Below are 16,011 nucleotides of genomic sequence, written 5' to 3' on the forward strand. Positions count from 1 at the left end.
ACACCACCCTTATGGCAGAAAGTGAGAGCAGTAGGTTTGGGCCAAAGCACAGTAGCACGTGAGTCAAGCTCGGCCACCTTTCTGCACATCTCCATCACTTACGGCCAACAGATGCCACGGCACTCTCAGCAGGGGGCCCCAACGGTGAGCTGATGAACATGACTTTCTACAGCGGTTTCCGCTCCTTCCCCTGCTCAGCTGGTGGTGTCATCAGAGGCAGAAGGGACTTTGGGCGCTGGGGCTGGAAAAGGCAGCTGGAGACAGTGCTATCAGCACCGTGGCCTCCCTTGGAGCCTGACCAGGTGGGCATCAGTGCAGCTGGCCCTCAGAGCGAGTGCAACCGGGGCTGCTTGCTCCAGCGCCTGCACCTCTGGGATTAGAAGCAGTGGGCAGGGATCAGAAGGCAGATCTCCCAAATATGCAGAACAGGGGCCTTAATGCCCGTCTTGGCTCCCAGTGTCTGTGTGCAAGCTACTCAAGGAGCATGCGCACTGCTGACTGGCTGCCTTCAGACTGGGGTGGGGAAAGGACCATGGTGCAGAGCTTAGAGTTGAAATTGACCAAGATCAACCTTCCCTGGAGGCTCGCTGGTAAAGAGTCTGCCTGCAATGTGGGAGACCCGGGTTCAGTCCCCGGGTCGGGAAGATCCCCTGGAGAAGGGAGTGACAATTCACTCCACTATACTTGCCTGGAGAATTCCACAGAGGAGCCTGGTGGACTACAGTCCATGGGGTCACAAAGAGTCGGACACAACTGAGTGACTAAAATTGCTTCTACTACTAACCACAATGTACCATCCAAGATTTCCCCTGGAATTTGCCAGCCTTCGGTAGACTCCATGCATACCTGTGCTAAGTCGCTTCAGTCATGTCCGACTCTTGGTGATCCTGTGGACCGCAGACTTCCAGGCTTCTCTGTCCATGGGGTTCTCCAGGCAAGAACACTGGAATGGGATGCCATTTCCTCCTCCAGGGGATCTTCCCAACCCAGGGATCGAACCTGCAGCTCTTACATCTCTTGTATCAGCAGGCAGGCTCTTTACCACTAACGCCACCTGGGAAGCCCTCAGTAGACTCTAGGGTCCTAAGATACTGGATGCCACAGGAAACCCCCAGTGGGCCAGCCATGAGCGCTCTCTCAGGAGTGGCTCCACCGTCTCCCTTTTCTCTTACCTTTTTCTCTTGTTGTTGTTGAGTCCTCAGTCGTGTTCACTCTTTTCGACCCCATGGACTGCAGCATGCCAGGCTCCTCTGTCCTCCACTATCTCCTGGAGTTTGTTCAGATTCATGTCTATTGAGTCACTGATGCCATCCAACCGTCTCATTCTATTACCTGGGCACCCACCAACAGTCTGTAGTTTGCACTGAGACTTCACCACATTTCTTGGACCAAAAACTATTTTTAAATCTGGGTTGCCAACCTTGGGCCAGGAACTGGTATCAGTCCAAGCCCTGTTAGGAGCCAAGCCACACAGCAGAAGGTGAGGGGGCAGGTGAGACCCAAACCATCCCCCCAGCCCCGTCCATGGAAAAACTGTTTTCCACAGAACTGGTCCCTGATGCCAAAAAGTTTGGGGACTGCTGTTCTAAATGAAGCAGGATATTCTCCATCAGGGTGATCTGAAGCATTGCTTGGGCCAACCTTACGTAGTTTGGACTAATCTGGAAAGCCTGTTAAAATACACATTCCTGGACCTTATCCTTGGAGACTGATTGAGTGTATCTGAAGTGCAGGAAGAATTAGCCTTTGTGGGACTCCCATGTAGCTCAGTAGTAAGGAATTCCCCTCCCAATACAGGAGACACTGGTTCCATCCCTAATCCAGGAAGATCAAACATGCCTCGGAGCAACTAAGCCTCTGTACAACTATTGAGCCTGTACTCTAGAACCTGGGGGCCAGAAATACCGAGCCCACCTGCTTTAACCACTGAAGCCCAAGTGCCTAGAGCCCATGCTCTGCAACAAGAAAAACCGCCGCAATGAGAAGCCCATGACTGCAACTAAGTGTAGCCTCCCTCTCTGCAGGTAGAGAAAAGCCCATGCAGCAGTGAAGACCCAGCACAGCCCAGATTAAATTCAAGAACTAGCCTTTTGTGAGCTCGCCGGGTGGTCCTTCTTTTCTCAGGCCACACTTTGGGTAAGACTGATTTATACTGAGTTTCATCACTAGAGAACACGGGACAGCTAGCCGGTGGCTTTAATTTAAAATGCTGTGAGTATGTGGTCTGTGCCAAAACCCAGCCTAGCTTGAGACTTTACTGCTGAGTTCAATTTGCACTGCTCTCTGTAGGACAGAAAAATAAGTCAAGTGATGAGTTGTGGGGGTAAGGAAAAACAACTTTATTTGGAAATCCCTTAGGCAGAAAACATGGTGGACTCTTGTCCCAAAGAATCATTTTAACAGTTATGATTCAGGCTCCTTTTATACTAAAAGGGGAGTGGGTGTGGCTGGTTTCTGCAGCTATTTGCTTTTCCACTTCTTTAAAAAACTATTTTTATTTAAATAAATGAAAAAAAATTTTTTTACAACGTTATGTTGGTTTCTGCCATACCACAATGCCAAAGGCGCTGGGGTCCTTTGTTCTTGTAGCAGTCCATGTAGGTTTGGTCACAGTGTTCCTACAAACCTCCCAGCAAGAAAAATAGTTATCCTGTTCATCACTATATGAATGGCAGACTGTACACCTCGCAGGGCAGAGCCTTGAGAATGGGATGTCTTGGGTGTTTCAGGCTATAGGCAACATTCTTTTACAAAGCGAGCAGAGTCAGCATGACTAAGCGGAGGCAACGGAGCAGGAAGATCAGAGCTGAAGGAGTGGATCCCACGAGCAGCCAGGTTTGTTCTCTGTAACAGTTCGCCTGTGCTGAGAGCCAGGAGCTGCAGAATCTGGGAGACCTGGATCCTGTGGGCTGGGCCATACTGCACAATCGCTCTGTAAGCTTCAGACCATCAAGTTTATAATTGGAACTAAAACTGCTGACCTCATGGGGATGCGGTGAGGATTATGAAGGGGACAAGTGAAAGGCCCAGAGCCTTCATAGGAAACAGACTTGCTAAATGTGGCATAGATTTTTAATGTATATATTTTTTAGAAATTCAACTGCAAGAAACCTCCCCTGATTCCCACCACCCTCGACTCCCACCCCCCATTCTTCTGTGTCTCATATACTCATCAAGTGGGTCATCTTGGTGTCCACCACTGAGACAGAGCTCCTAGGAGGCTGGACCTAGTCCGTTAGCTCACCCGTACCCCACCCAGGGTCTTGTATAGCGCTTGGGATGGTGCAGATGGTCAATGGATATATATAGTCTGCTAGCTCCAGCCTCCAAGAAGTTCAGTGTCAGAGGTGGAAATCAAGATGGCCCATTTGATGAGTGTGTGTATATATATATATTATATATTGGGCTTCCCAGGTGGCACTGGTGCTAAAGAATCCACCTGCCAATGCAGCAGATGCAAGACATGTGGGTTCAACCCCTGGGTCAGGAAGATCCCCTGGAAAAGGCAATCCACACCAGTACTCTTGCCTAGAAAATCTCATGGACAGAAGAGCCTTCAGGGCAACAGTTCATGGGGTCACAGAGTCAGACATGACTGAGCACACACACACGCACACACACACACATAAATAAATCAGATGAAATGCATGTAGAAACTGTATTAGTAACTCTCAACCCAGGTTACACTTGAGAATTCCCTGGGATACATCTCAGAAATTCTGATTCAATTAATCAGAGGCCGTATATCTCAACCTTGGCTTTACATCAGAATCACCAGGCAAAAATTTTAAATCCACGTGCTCAAGCCTCATCCGTCAGCATCTCTTTGGGGAGGACCCAAGGATCAGTAGTTTTAAAAAGCTCTCTCCTCGGAGGAACCCAGCTAGTCAGAGGGGTCTGGGCGTCACTGGGTCAGATGCAGAAGCAATTGACTGACACAAGCTCTGACACTGTCAGTCACATGCTCTTAAGTACAGACAAACTTTACAGATAAAACTAAGACAGGAAGGAGTTACTGTTTTGTACATGTCTAATAACATTTTTTATTTTCTGCCATCCTCGATTTTGGTGATTTACCTTAATTTTTGTGTGTCCGGTACAGCTCTCTTTTGTGTTCACTTCTCTGTCTCTTTGGCTGCTTGCTACTGATGTTGGCTGACTATGCAAGTTGAATAATATCCTCTCCCCACCCCCACTTTAAAAAAAAATAATTTTATTGATTTATTTTTTTGGCCGTGCTGGGTCTTCACTGCTGCCTGGACTTTTCGCTAGCTGGGGCGAGCGGGGCTGCTCTCTAGGTGTGGGGCCCACGTCTCTTACTGCAGTGGCTTCTCTTGTTGCAGAGCATGGGCTCCAGGGCGAGCGGACTCCAGTAGTTTCGGCACACGGGTTCAGTAGTTGCAGCTCCCAGGCTCGAGAGCGTAGGCTCAGCAGTAGTTACTCACGGGCTTAGCTGCTGGATGGCATGGAGGGGAATCTACCCAGACCAGGGATCCCACCCGGGTCTCTGGCATTAGCAGGTGGATCCCTTACAACCGAGCCACCAGGGAAGCACCCCCCCCCCCCACCTCCCGCCAACTTATGTCCACTGGTCTCAGTGAATGCTTGAAAATAGGTTGTTTGCATATGTGGGCAAATGAAGATGAAGTCGTTCTTGCCTAGGAAGGGCCCTGATCTGATGACCACTGTCCTTAGGAGGTGAGAGACACAGAACCCAGACACACCAAGGGAAAGCTCCAGGAGAAGACAGAGGCCGAGACACACTCTTCCTTGGGCTTCCTGGGAGAGCCAGCTCTGCTGACGTGTGGGTTTCAGGCTTCCGGCCTCCGCTAAAGTGAAGAAGACGTTGCTCTAAGTCAACCGGTTTGTGTGATGTGTTACAGCGCCCTAAGAGAATAATAGAGAGACTTCATTGACATCTGTCATTTGGGTCAATTTTGCAATGAAATGATTAGAGTCACAATTGTGAAATCATTCTTTTATTGTTCACACACATATCTGCTATTGATACTCGTTGAACGTTCTCTAACAAGGGGTCCAAGCTCCCATTCGATGAAATGTACCAAAATTCCTGTATTGTTCCAAAGGCTAAGTGGGAATTAACAAATGTGCTACATATTTAAACTTGCATGGAAGGCTCAGATGATAAAAGCACAACTTGTCAAAAAAAAAAACCAAAAAACAAAAACACCCGTGCTTTCCTCTCTTTGGCCACTGGGCACACATTCCCTGTGATCTCACTGGACTCTGTGAACGCCTGAAGGGAGGTTACTTTCCCAACATTTGGAATCGCTGCAGATCAAGAACTGGTCAAGTTGGATCTGTTTACAAACTCTGCTCAAATTGTCTGTGTGCCTTGTTCTACACGAGAACGGGTATTAGCATGTCTTATACTGTAACAGAAGAAATACACCAAAAACAGCACGTTATCATTAAGAGGAATTTACATTATGGATTACAAAGACAACTTAATGGATCTAAAAGGTATAGAACAATTTGTTACAGCTAGAAAAAAAAGTTAAAAGGTATATTTACATTTCCTTCCCATTAAAAAAAACAGAGATATAAACCACTGTTTTATCTATTAATAAATTTAACAGACAATTTTCATTCATCCCACAAGGATTTCTTCAGTATTCACCCTGTGCCAGCTCTTATTTTAAGAGGCAACAACCTTTATATTTATCTGGGTATATCTGTTGCAGTTATGTAATTTTAATATTATTAATTCAATTTTAAAAGTTCATTCTCTAATAATAAAGCCCTCCCCAGTCTCATCTTGGGAAATATGGCTTTTAAAAATGGCTTACTTTGTCATGGGTACAGTTTGAACCATGGGTACAGTTTGAACCCTGGGTACAGTTTGAGCCCTGGGTTTACTTTGAACCCTATCAAATACAAAAAAAGGGAGATAATTACAATTATAGCTCAACAGTTGCACCCCCCGCCCCCACACACACATTTTTACTTTAATACAGATGCTGACAAAGCAAGTTCAGGAGAAACAGGTGTCGAGAAGGAGGTGACCAGAGTCAAAATGAACACAGTTTGAGCACAAGTTCACTAGGCACAGAGTGAAGGGTGGGCCACGGAGTCAGAATGAAAAGTAGTAAAAACAGTTACAAAGTAAAGTGCCAAGTCCCCAAGACAGAGGAACTGCAAAGAAGAAATAAGAAGGCTGATTAAGACAGTTGAGATGAGTAAGCAGGAGGAAAGATAGTTAAGTGTAAGAAAATCTTTACAAAGGAAACATCTGATTAGGGGTGACCCCCGCCACTTTAAAAAGCAGTCGAGTTCAACCTCATCAGAGCCCTTTTTTAACAAGTGCTTGGAAGGTAGCGCCACTCAGAAACCACCGTAGCCTCTTACTTGTTCACTGGCTCATCCTCATACACATCTTCAGAATACATTCGACGGAAGTACTTAGCCAGCTTCACGGCAAAAATGACAGCAGGAAGTAAAAGTATGGTCGCTTTTCCCACGCCAAACCAAAACAGATTCTGGGGCAGGGGGAGAAAAAGGAAATCACGAGGATTAGATGCTTAAAGATGAGAAATGAAAAACAACACTGGTTTGGGGGGAGGGGAATTTAATTTTGCATTTTTTTTAATGAATTCTAATTTCATGAACTTCAGATGAGCCAACTACCCGCTGAAGGGCTAACCTATTATTCTAGTTCATTCCGTCTATCTGAAAATCTGGAATTGATCCTCTTGTTGTATTTATTTTTATAAATGAAGCACAGATGCAGAAAGCTGGAGAAGCGAGATTAAGCACTGAGGGACCCAAAACAATTAGGAAGGGCCCTCCTCGGTGGCTCCCCTTTGCGGCCGGCCACAGGCGTGCGACTGCGTGCAGACCCGGGCCCCAGTCCTTTTCTGAGCTGTTTTCGTGTGATGGTGGCTCCTGAAACTTTCTGACTTTGCTCTGCATCTGAACAGTGCGATGATAGCATCTCTTCCCAGGACATTATTGTGTGAGGAAAACAGATGCAATGATTTTGTGCACACGAGGCTGCCAACAGCATTCCGTGATGAAGTTAACCAATCTTGAACAAGTCACGGGCTGGATTCAATCCTGTTCTGAGAAGCAACACTAAAGCATTTTCTAAAAGATAGCTGCTGAGACTTCCCTGGTGGGACTAAGGCTCCGGGCTCCCAGTGCAGGAGGCCCGGGTTCGGTGCCTGGTCAGGGGACTGAAAGTGAAAGTGAAGTTGCTCAGTCGTGTCTGACGCTTCGTGACCCCACGGACTGCAGCCCACCAGGCTCCTCCGTCCGTGGGATTTGCCGGGCAAGAGCACCGGGGTGGGGCGCCATTGCCTTCTGCATATACACACTACTATATATAAAACAGCTGACTAGATGCACTTTGCTGTGCCGCAGAAACTAACACAGCGCTGTAAATCAACTATACTCCAATAAAAAATTAATTAAAAAAATGTTTTAAAGTTTATTCTACCACACACACACACAAAATCAGCTAATACCTACTGAGCAATTGCTCAGGGCAGGCACTGGCCAACACGCTTTCCATGGATTTTAAAATTTAGATTCAATCTTTCAGACTAAATTGAAAGCAATCATATGTTCTATTTTAATCCTAGTGTTTTAAATATTGCTAACTAGTGGCTTTACAATATAAACTAGTGGAAGGACAGTATTATGGAGTCAAAAAAACAGGAATGGATAAAAGCTTTATTTAATTCCATAAGTCACATGTGGTGATTCAAAAAATTCACCACTATTCCGTTTCAACACAAAACAGCTAGCTAGGCATCTCAAAACTGATTTCAATATAAATGCAACTTCATTCAAAGGCACTAGATGGTCAACTTCATTCAACTAAACTCAATACAGAGATTTGGCGTTCCAACCCCTTGTCCCTCTGCTATCATTTATCATTTCTAAGATTCTGTGATTCTGCCTAGAATCGCATCAACAAAACAACCACCATCAACAAAAATATTTAGTCACTTTAAACCAATAAAAACCATCAAAGGAAGATACACCACCAGAATCATTTAAACCCCATTCAAAATGGTTGGGTCAAAATTCCTGAAAACTAATATCCTTTATAAGAAAGAGACTGTGCCGTTTATCCAGAATATAATATCTCTCCTTACTCTAAATTACAGACGTATCTCTAAACTCCAGAATATCTCTCCTTACTCTAAATTACAGACATAATAGATTTCTGGCTATCCCCTCAAAACTATGTGTCATTCTGCTACACAACAATGAAAAATGATTTTGCTCGATAGATAAAGACATGGAGATCTCTCTACAATATACTGTTGAAATAAAAAGCAGACTGCAGAATAACAAATATAATGAATTCCTTTTTATAAAAATATACATATTCAAGGCAGGCAAAAAAGATGAAAAAAATAAATACCACAATTAAGACAATAGCCCACTTAGGTCAGTGGCAAAATTTTCGAGTGTTCCTTTACATATTCTGTATCACCTTAAAATATACATATGCATCCTATATTATCTGGCCTTTTTTTCAATAAACAAACTTTTTTTTTTTAATTTTTTTTTCAATAAACAAACTTTTAGATCCCACTATATGCCTCAACTAAGAGTTTGCATGTCGCAACTAAAGATCTTGTGCGCTGTGAAAAAGACCTAGCACAGCTAAATAAATAAATATTAAAAAAAAAAAAAACTTATGGCCCGCTGCAAATTAAAAAAAAAAAAAAAAAAAAAGATAGCTGCCAACATTCCTAAGTCACAGGTCACATAGAGACCTCGGTTTTCATCTTTTCAGGAGAGTCTCAAGTCAGACCTCACAATGCCGAGCCCTGGTTCCCCCAGGACGTCATCACCTGGAGCTAAGTGCTGGTTCTTCCTTTAAGTGGGCCCCCCCGTCCCCAGCTGGCTGCAGGCCACACCACTAGCCCTGGCAGGCATGCCACCCAACATTATTAAGCTGACCCACCAACCAGAACTGACAACGGCCATGTATGACCTGCACGGCCCTGTGGGTACCACACACCAGCCAGTGTCTGACATCGGCGTGCTTTGTAAACCTACCACCTGCCGCCTCCCTGTCTTAGGATAATGCTGGAACCCTAGAGTGGCCCGCCCCACTGGTGGAGAGGAGTGGATAGGAGTCCGTCTGCCAGTGCAGGGGACACAGGTTCGACCCCTGGTCCGGGAAGATGCTGTATGCCTCGGAACAACTAAGCCCGTGAGCCGAAACCACTGAGCCCATGTGTTGTAACTGCTGAGGCTGGTGAGCCTAGAGCCTGTGCCTCCACAACAGGAGGGGCTACAGCATCTATGCAAAACAATAAAGATTAGCTCCTGCTCCCTGCAACCAGAGAAAGCTGTGCGAAGTAAGGAAAACCCAGCATGGCCAAAAATAAATACATAAACATTTGAAAAAAACCACCACCAGACCTTTAGACCTCAGCCACTGCATTTCTGCTTTGTTCCTGGCTAGGCTTAGTGTCGGACATGGTTCCATCACTTGGCCCAGAATTTCCAATAAATCTGTTCTCCTTTCCCACACATTCTTTTATTGGTAAATTTCTACACTTTCAACACTGTTTTGAGAGTCTTTAGAGCTTTATGATGGAGAAGGCAATGGCAACTCACTCCAGTACTCTTGCCTGGAAAATCCCATGGATGGAGGAGCCTGGTAGGCTGCAGTCCATGGGGTTGCTAAGAGTCGGACACAACTGAGTGACTTCACTTTCACTTTTCACTTTCGTGCATTGGAGGAGGAAATGGCAACCCACTCCAGTGTTCTTGCCTGGAGAATCCCAGGGACGGCGGGGCCTGGTGGGCTGCCATCTATGGGGTCGCACAGAGTCGGACACGACTGAAGCGACTTAGCAGCAGCAGCAGCAGAGCTTTATGACAATCATACCTTTTACTGGAAGCTGCCTCAATCTTTCTGGGTACAATCAAGATATTAAAACAAACATGTTTGCCAGCCTGGAGTCTATTTTCCCAGCAGAGACAATAGTCAGAACTCTTCCTTCCCCTTTAAACCACCTTCTATAAAGCTCTCGCTTACAGTCTTCCTGAGCATCTTCCATGTCTCCCTTCCGGTGGTCCCCAATTATTTGGGAGAGGCGCCTGCTAGTTGGGTGATTTGACTGGCTGCAGGCAGGCGGTGGAGACTGGATGCCAGGAGACCAACTTGGAATGAGCCAGTCTAACTGAGGGCTGCCCTGATGAGGGCTTCAGTCAGAGCCGTCAGCAAGGGCTCGAAGCAGCAAACACAAGGGTACAAAGTCAGAAGAGGAGAGAAGTAGCCAGGAGGCCAAGGCAGGGGCGGGGGGTGATGTCTGCATCCATCCGGGGATGAAGGTTCATCCCTGCAGAGACACGTGGGCCAGGGAGATGGACGGATGGAGTGATGTGAATGCACGATGGCAGGCAGCTCTCAATCCATCCTTACGGCCTGTGCCAGGTACCACTCCTGATGACGGGCATGCAGCAGTGACAAAAACACGTGCTGTAGGAGTCAAGGTCTAGTGTATGTGGTAGGGGACAGGTCTTAGTCAGAGAGACACACCACTGCCCAGTATAGACAGCACAACATCTCTAAAAGCAGAGAGTCCCATGGGTGTGTAAACAAGCAAGGAGTTGGGAAGATCAGAAAAGGCTTCCAGGAAAAAAAAAGATATATTTCAGCTGAGATCTGAAAACTGAACCTCAGCTCAGCTAATAATAGTGAACATTTATGCAGTGTGTTAGTGTACCAGGGAAAGTGTCAAGGGCTTTCCATATCATCTCCCTCTGAAGCATCGAAACAAGCTCAGAAAAGTTCAATCATTTTTTCCAAGTCACAGAGTTCAGGAAATGTAGAGCTGGAATTTGAATTCAGAGTCCGTGTTCTCAGCCATTATATTCTAAGACCTAGAGGCGTCAGCTAGGTGGAGTAGAGGTCTGGAGGGGAAGAATGAGAGAAAGCGAACCTGTGTCTAGTTTCCAGGCAGAGGAAGTGACACAGGCAGGCCCTGAGGTGGGGAGGTACAGATGCTTTTAAAGAAATGAAAGAAAACAAGAGTGTCTGGAGCAGTCAACAGCGTGATGCAGGGGTACAGGTGTGGCCAGTCATGCAGGGCCTCGTGGGTAATGTCAAGGACCCAGTGGTATTAAGTGGTCCTGGGCCAGCCACCGAGGTGCCTTCAGTGAAAGGAGGCAGAGGATGGACTCGTGGAGACATCGGTGTACATCGAGGAGTGATCCGGAGCCAGGAATAAAACTGATGAACCTCGACTCACCGGCCCAATGGGAGCATCTCAAAGGGCTGCTCACTCACCAATTAAACTAACTTCGCTGCAGTTCTAGGGTTACATATAGAGCTTCACTAAGAGTCCTTGGAAATACTGGCAATCTGCACACCACTGATGTCCCTTTCTAATTATTTCAGACAAATGAAGAGTTTTCTTGGGCTTCCCTGGTGGTCCAGTGGTTAAGAATCTGCCTTCCACCACAGGGCATGTGGGTTCCATCCCTGGTCGGGGAACTAAGATTCCACATGATGCATGGTGCGGCCAAACAAAAAGATTTCTTCATGGGGGTCTCCTGACTTCTGTATATAAAATTCTACCAAGGAATGAAGATAAGCAGGAGGACTATTTGTATCACAACAAATTCATCTACAGTTTAGATCTTAGGTCTTGAATTCTACGGCTGTAACAGACCCAAGCAGAGCCTATTATTCTCTTTTTAAATTTTTTCCTTTACTATTACCATTATTTGGCTGCCTAGCATGCAGGATCTCAGTTCCACAGCCAGGCACCGAAACCATGGCCGCTGCATCAGGAACAGTCTTTTTCCACTGGGCCTCCTGGAGCTCCAGGAGCCTGTTTTCTGTTATAGCATGAACCATCATTCGGGGAAAGCATCATTGTGTCTTCCTTCGAAAGATGAAACTCTTACCAGGGGGTCGACGATGTAGCTGCACAGAAAGACGTTAACAGCCGAATCCAGAGCAGTGGCCACCGGTCTGCAGGCTGCAAATTGCTGGGTGATCTATGGACATAAGAGACATAGGCAAACTTTGATGGAGCCACACCCACACAATCCCACACAACGTTCAGCTCTGGATCTCCAGGCCCCCTGGATAAGGAGCTGAGAGCTGGTTCTATGGATGAGTTCTACGACACGTGAAAGCATGTACTCGAAAACAAGACCCCAATTCTCTCTGAGCCTCGGTTTTCAGTTCCCTCGTTTGTTATTTGTTTATTCCTTAAGTTGTGTTGGACTCTTTGAGACTCCATGGACTACAGACCACCAGGCTCCTCTGTCCATGAGAATTCTCAGGGAAAAATACTGGCGTGGGTTGCCATTTCCTCCTCCAGGGGATATTCCTGACCCAGGGATCGAACCCGTGTCTCCTGCATTGGCAGGTGGATTCTTTACCACTGAGCCACCAAGGAAGCCTCCAGGAAAAAAAGGAGAAGTGGGTGGCAGAGGATGAGATAGTTAGATAGCATCACCAACTCAAGGGAAAATGAATTTGAGCAAACTCCAGGAGATAGTGAAGGACAGAGGAGTTTGGTATGCTGTAGTCCTTGGGGTTCCAAAGAGTCAGACACAACTAAGCAGCTAAAAAACAACACTTGTTATTTGGAATAGTCAGACCCAACTGGGTAGACTCTGGAGAGAATTAAAGAGTACACGTGGCCAGCACAATGTCTCAGTCTGAATTTCTTACCTGACCCCTTCATAATCTGACAAAGTATGTGGGAAGAAAATGGAAAGTTAAGTAATGAATACATGTATGTTTTACAACAGGGGTTGGCCAACTTTTTCTACAAAGGGCCAGAATGTAAATATTTTAGGTTCTGCAGGCTAGGCAGAGACATATCTGTTGCTCCACTCGGCCACGGTGGGGTGAAAACAACCACAGAGGAACAAATGGGTGTGGCAGTGTGCCGATAAAACTTTATTTACAAAACGGGCAAGACCTGCCTGCAGACCCAGTCTAAGAAGACAGAAAATAAGGTACTCATTACTGAGGTTAGAGTAAACAAGTTTAATGAATCACAGACAGATGCCCCAATCCCATCAGATTAAGAAAACTATATTCATTCGCTCAAAAACCTCTGGAGTGAGTACACTAAGCTATTAGATAGCTCTTCAGGGCAGGGGTGTGTCTTATTTCCTTTGCTTTACTGGTTGACTGACCTCCCCCTTATCGTCCACCTTTACATGACAAGGCAACTCATGTTATTAATAACCTTATGTTTCTCCTAGCTCAAACAAATCTGTATACTCTCTTTATAGGCTTTTTCAAAGTTAGTTAGTTTTAAAAAAACTGGGGGAAGGGTGCATATGGACCAGTGGAATAGCACAGAAAGTCCAGAATTAATCCCACCACTTAAGGTGAAAGAGTCTATGACAAAGGAGGCAAGAATACACAATGGAGAAAAGACAATCCCTTCAACTAGGGTGCTGGGAAAACTGGACAGCTAGGCCTAAAAGAATGAAAGTTGAACATTCTCTAACAACATATACAGAAGTAAACTCAAAATGGATTAACGACCCAATTGTAAGACTGGATATTATGAAATACCTAGAGGAAAACTTAGGCAGGACCATCTGACATAAATCGCAGCAATATTTTTTGGATCCATTTCCTTAGACTCTGAGGCTCAGAGTAATGTAAACAAAAGCAAAAATAAACAAATGAGACCTAATTGAACTTAAAAGCTTTTGCACCACAAAGGAAACCATAACAAAATGAAAAGACAGCCCATGGAATAGGAGAAAATACTTGCAAGTGATGTGACCAACAATGGCTTAATTTCCAAAATAAGTTTGCAGTGCTCAATCCAAAAGAACAACAACAAACAACCCAATCAAAAAATGGGCAGAACACCTAAATAGACACTTTCCCAAAAAAGATATACAGATGGACAACAGGCACATGAAAAGGTGCTGAACACTTCTCATTAGTAGAGAAATGCAAATCAAGACTGCAAATGCGCTATTAACTCCCACCAGTCAGAATGGCCGTTATCAACAAGTCTACACATAATAAGTGCTGGGGAGGGCGTGGGGCCAAGGGAGCCCGCCCTGGACTGTTGCTGGGGATGGAAACAGTGCAGCCACTGTGGAGAACAGTACGGAAGACAGTACTAAAGACAGAGCTACCGTCTGGTCTCGCGACCCCACTCCCGGACATATATCTGGAAAAGAAGGAACCTGAATTCGAAAAAACTACACCCCCCCATGTTTTCAGGAGCACTAAGGACACTCGCCATGACGTGGAAATAACTTCATCTTCCAGGGATTACGTGTGACCGCCGTGCGGTCCCTTGTCCAGTGAGGAGACGCAAGGAGGCGATGGTGGTGAAGGCAGTGCAGTCCTGACCCCCCTGCCTACCCTGGGTGTGCCCGGCGGGCCAGCACCAAGCAGATCCCGAGGGCTTCAGCTCTGGGGGGCGGGTGTGGGGGGCAGCGGAGACCTCAGGAAGCTGGGCTTTGGAAGAGAGGCGGGTGGCTGGTCTAGAGGGTGGGGCCCTGGGGAGGAGGAGGTGTGACACGCCCAGGGCATCATGTAGAGAGAGGGGTGAAGGTTTCCTGGAATCAGATTGAGGCTGGGATGCGGGGTGAGTCAGGAGAGCAGGAGGAGGGCGCTCCGACAGTGAAGGGCTGGGAGCAGAGCCGGAAGGGCTCCTGGTTGCTCAGGGTGGCCTAAGTCTCCCCGCCTCACTAGACTTCCTGGGGTTCCTCTTGGCCGGCCGCCCCTCCCCCAGTGACTCAGCTGTAAGCCCCACCCCCTGTGGAACAGTCCTCGGTGGGGACGGGCCCAGAGCCCAAGGTGACAAAAGGCACTTGTGAGATGCTAAGTTATCCACTGGCCGTGTGCTGGGAGCAACGTGAGCCGCTGGAAACTTCACTCTGCTCCTCGACGTCTCTCGACCAACCGATTCATGGAGATCCAGTTTTGTGGACTGACTTTTGTCCACAACGCATTCCCAGGGTAAATCCTAGCTCCCTGTACCTCTGAATGTGAGCATATATGGAGAAGGGGTCTTGGAAGAGGCAATTCAGTTACAGTGAGGTCGCTAAGACGGCCCTGATCCAGCAGGACCACTCTTCATATTAAATAAAAGAAGAAGAAATTGGGACACAGACTCATGCAGAGGGGAGACTCTGTGGAAACACAGGAGAAGTCACGGATAGAGGCCTTAGAAGAAACTAACATGCCCACACTTTGAACTTGGACTTCCAGCCTTCAGAATCTTGAGAAAATAAAACTCCTGTTGTCTAAGAACCGAGTCCACAAATACACCAATGACGTGTGAACTGCAGGTTCAGTGCTGCCCAAGGCGTGGACAAACCACAGCTGCAAATGGCCCCGACAGTAAGGAGCTCATGGTTCAGCAAGGGAGACAGTGGAGGTGGCCAGCATTCCTAGAGCAAGGAGCAGAGGGAGCCGGGGTGGGGTGGGGTGGGGGTGTAGGATGTGGGGGTCAGCCGTCCGTGACGCGGCCCCGGGAAGACACCCAGGGTGGGCAGCGCTGGGGTGACTTCCTATGGTTTCCTCCACTCGTGGCCCCTAGGCTCAAGGTTTACTTATCTCCTGTCTAATTTCTGAATCCTGGTGTTATCCTAGAAAATGACTGTCCCCAGACACAGCCCCCTTAGGTCCATCAAAGACACGCCACTTACGGCCATCTCGACCCACTGCAGATAACGTTCAAAGTAGCTTATTATCTTATTCCCGAACTGCTTACTTTCCTGGAAAGACATCAAAGAGCGACAAGACCGTTAGAATGACTCCACCACTCCCTAGGGAAGCACGAGGCTGTGGTTGCACACCCCCCTCCCGGTATGACAACTTACTTCAACAACAACTTCAGACAGCTGGCTGGTGAGAAAGTCCTGGGTAGAATTCAAAAAGAAAATGGTGGTGGACACTCTGACCTGCAAAACACAGCAACAGGAGACACGGTGTCAAGAGACACAGGGCTTTCATCAGACAGTTTGTGTATCGATGCAAACACAGCTCACGCAGCCCCAGAGCACCCT

The 16,011-nt window shown here is 46.8% G+C and overlaps 1 protein-coding gene across 4 annotated transcripts in view; it reads right to left on the bottom strand.

Annotated features, from left to right (window-relative positions):
- Nucleotides 1-3,639: 3,639 nt before the first annotated feature.
- The window catches only part of PROM1 (prominin 1), a 123,538-nt gene continuing 111,166 nt past the window's right edge, over nucleotides 3,640-16,011 (bottom strand). For 3 of the 4 annotated variants that reach the window (XM_027545078.1, XM_027545077.1, XM_027545079.1), the window contains 6 exons: nucleotides 15,826-15,906; nucleotides 15,652-15,720; nucleotides 11,908-12,000; nucleotides 6,370-6,500; nucleotides 5,811-5,888; nucleotides 3,640-5,393 (listed from right to left, as the gene is read on the bottom strand). In XM_027545078.1, the coding sequence (XP_027400879.1) occupies nucleotides 5,339-5,393; nucleotides 5,811-5,888; nucleotides 6,370-6,500; nucleotides 11,908-12,000; nucleotides 15,652-15,720; nucleotides 15,826-15,906 (507 nt within the window). In that variant the 3' untranslated portion in view covers nucleotides 3,640-5,338. The remainder of the gene's footprint in view (nucleotides 5,394-5,810; nucleotides 5,889-6,369; nucleotides 6,501-11,907; nucleotides 12,001-15,651; nucleotides 15,721-15,825; nucleotides 15,907-16,011) is intronic. The other variant, XM_027545081.1, reaches the window with a different exon arrangement.

This window comes from Bos indicus x Bos taurus, chromosome 6 (genome assembly GCF_003369695.1).
Source record: "Bos indicus x Bos taurus breed Angus x Brahman F1 hybrid chromosome 6, Bos_hybrid_MaternalHap_v2.0, whole genome shotgun sequence".
Lineage (NCBI taxonomy): Eukaryota > Metazoa > Chordata > Mammalia > Artiodactyla > Bovidae > Bos > Bos indicus x Bos taurus.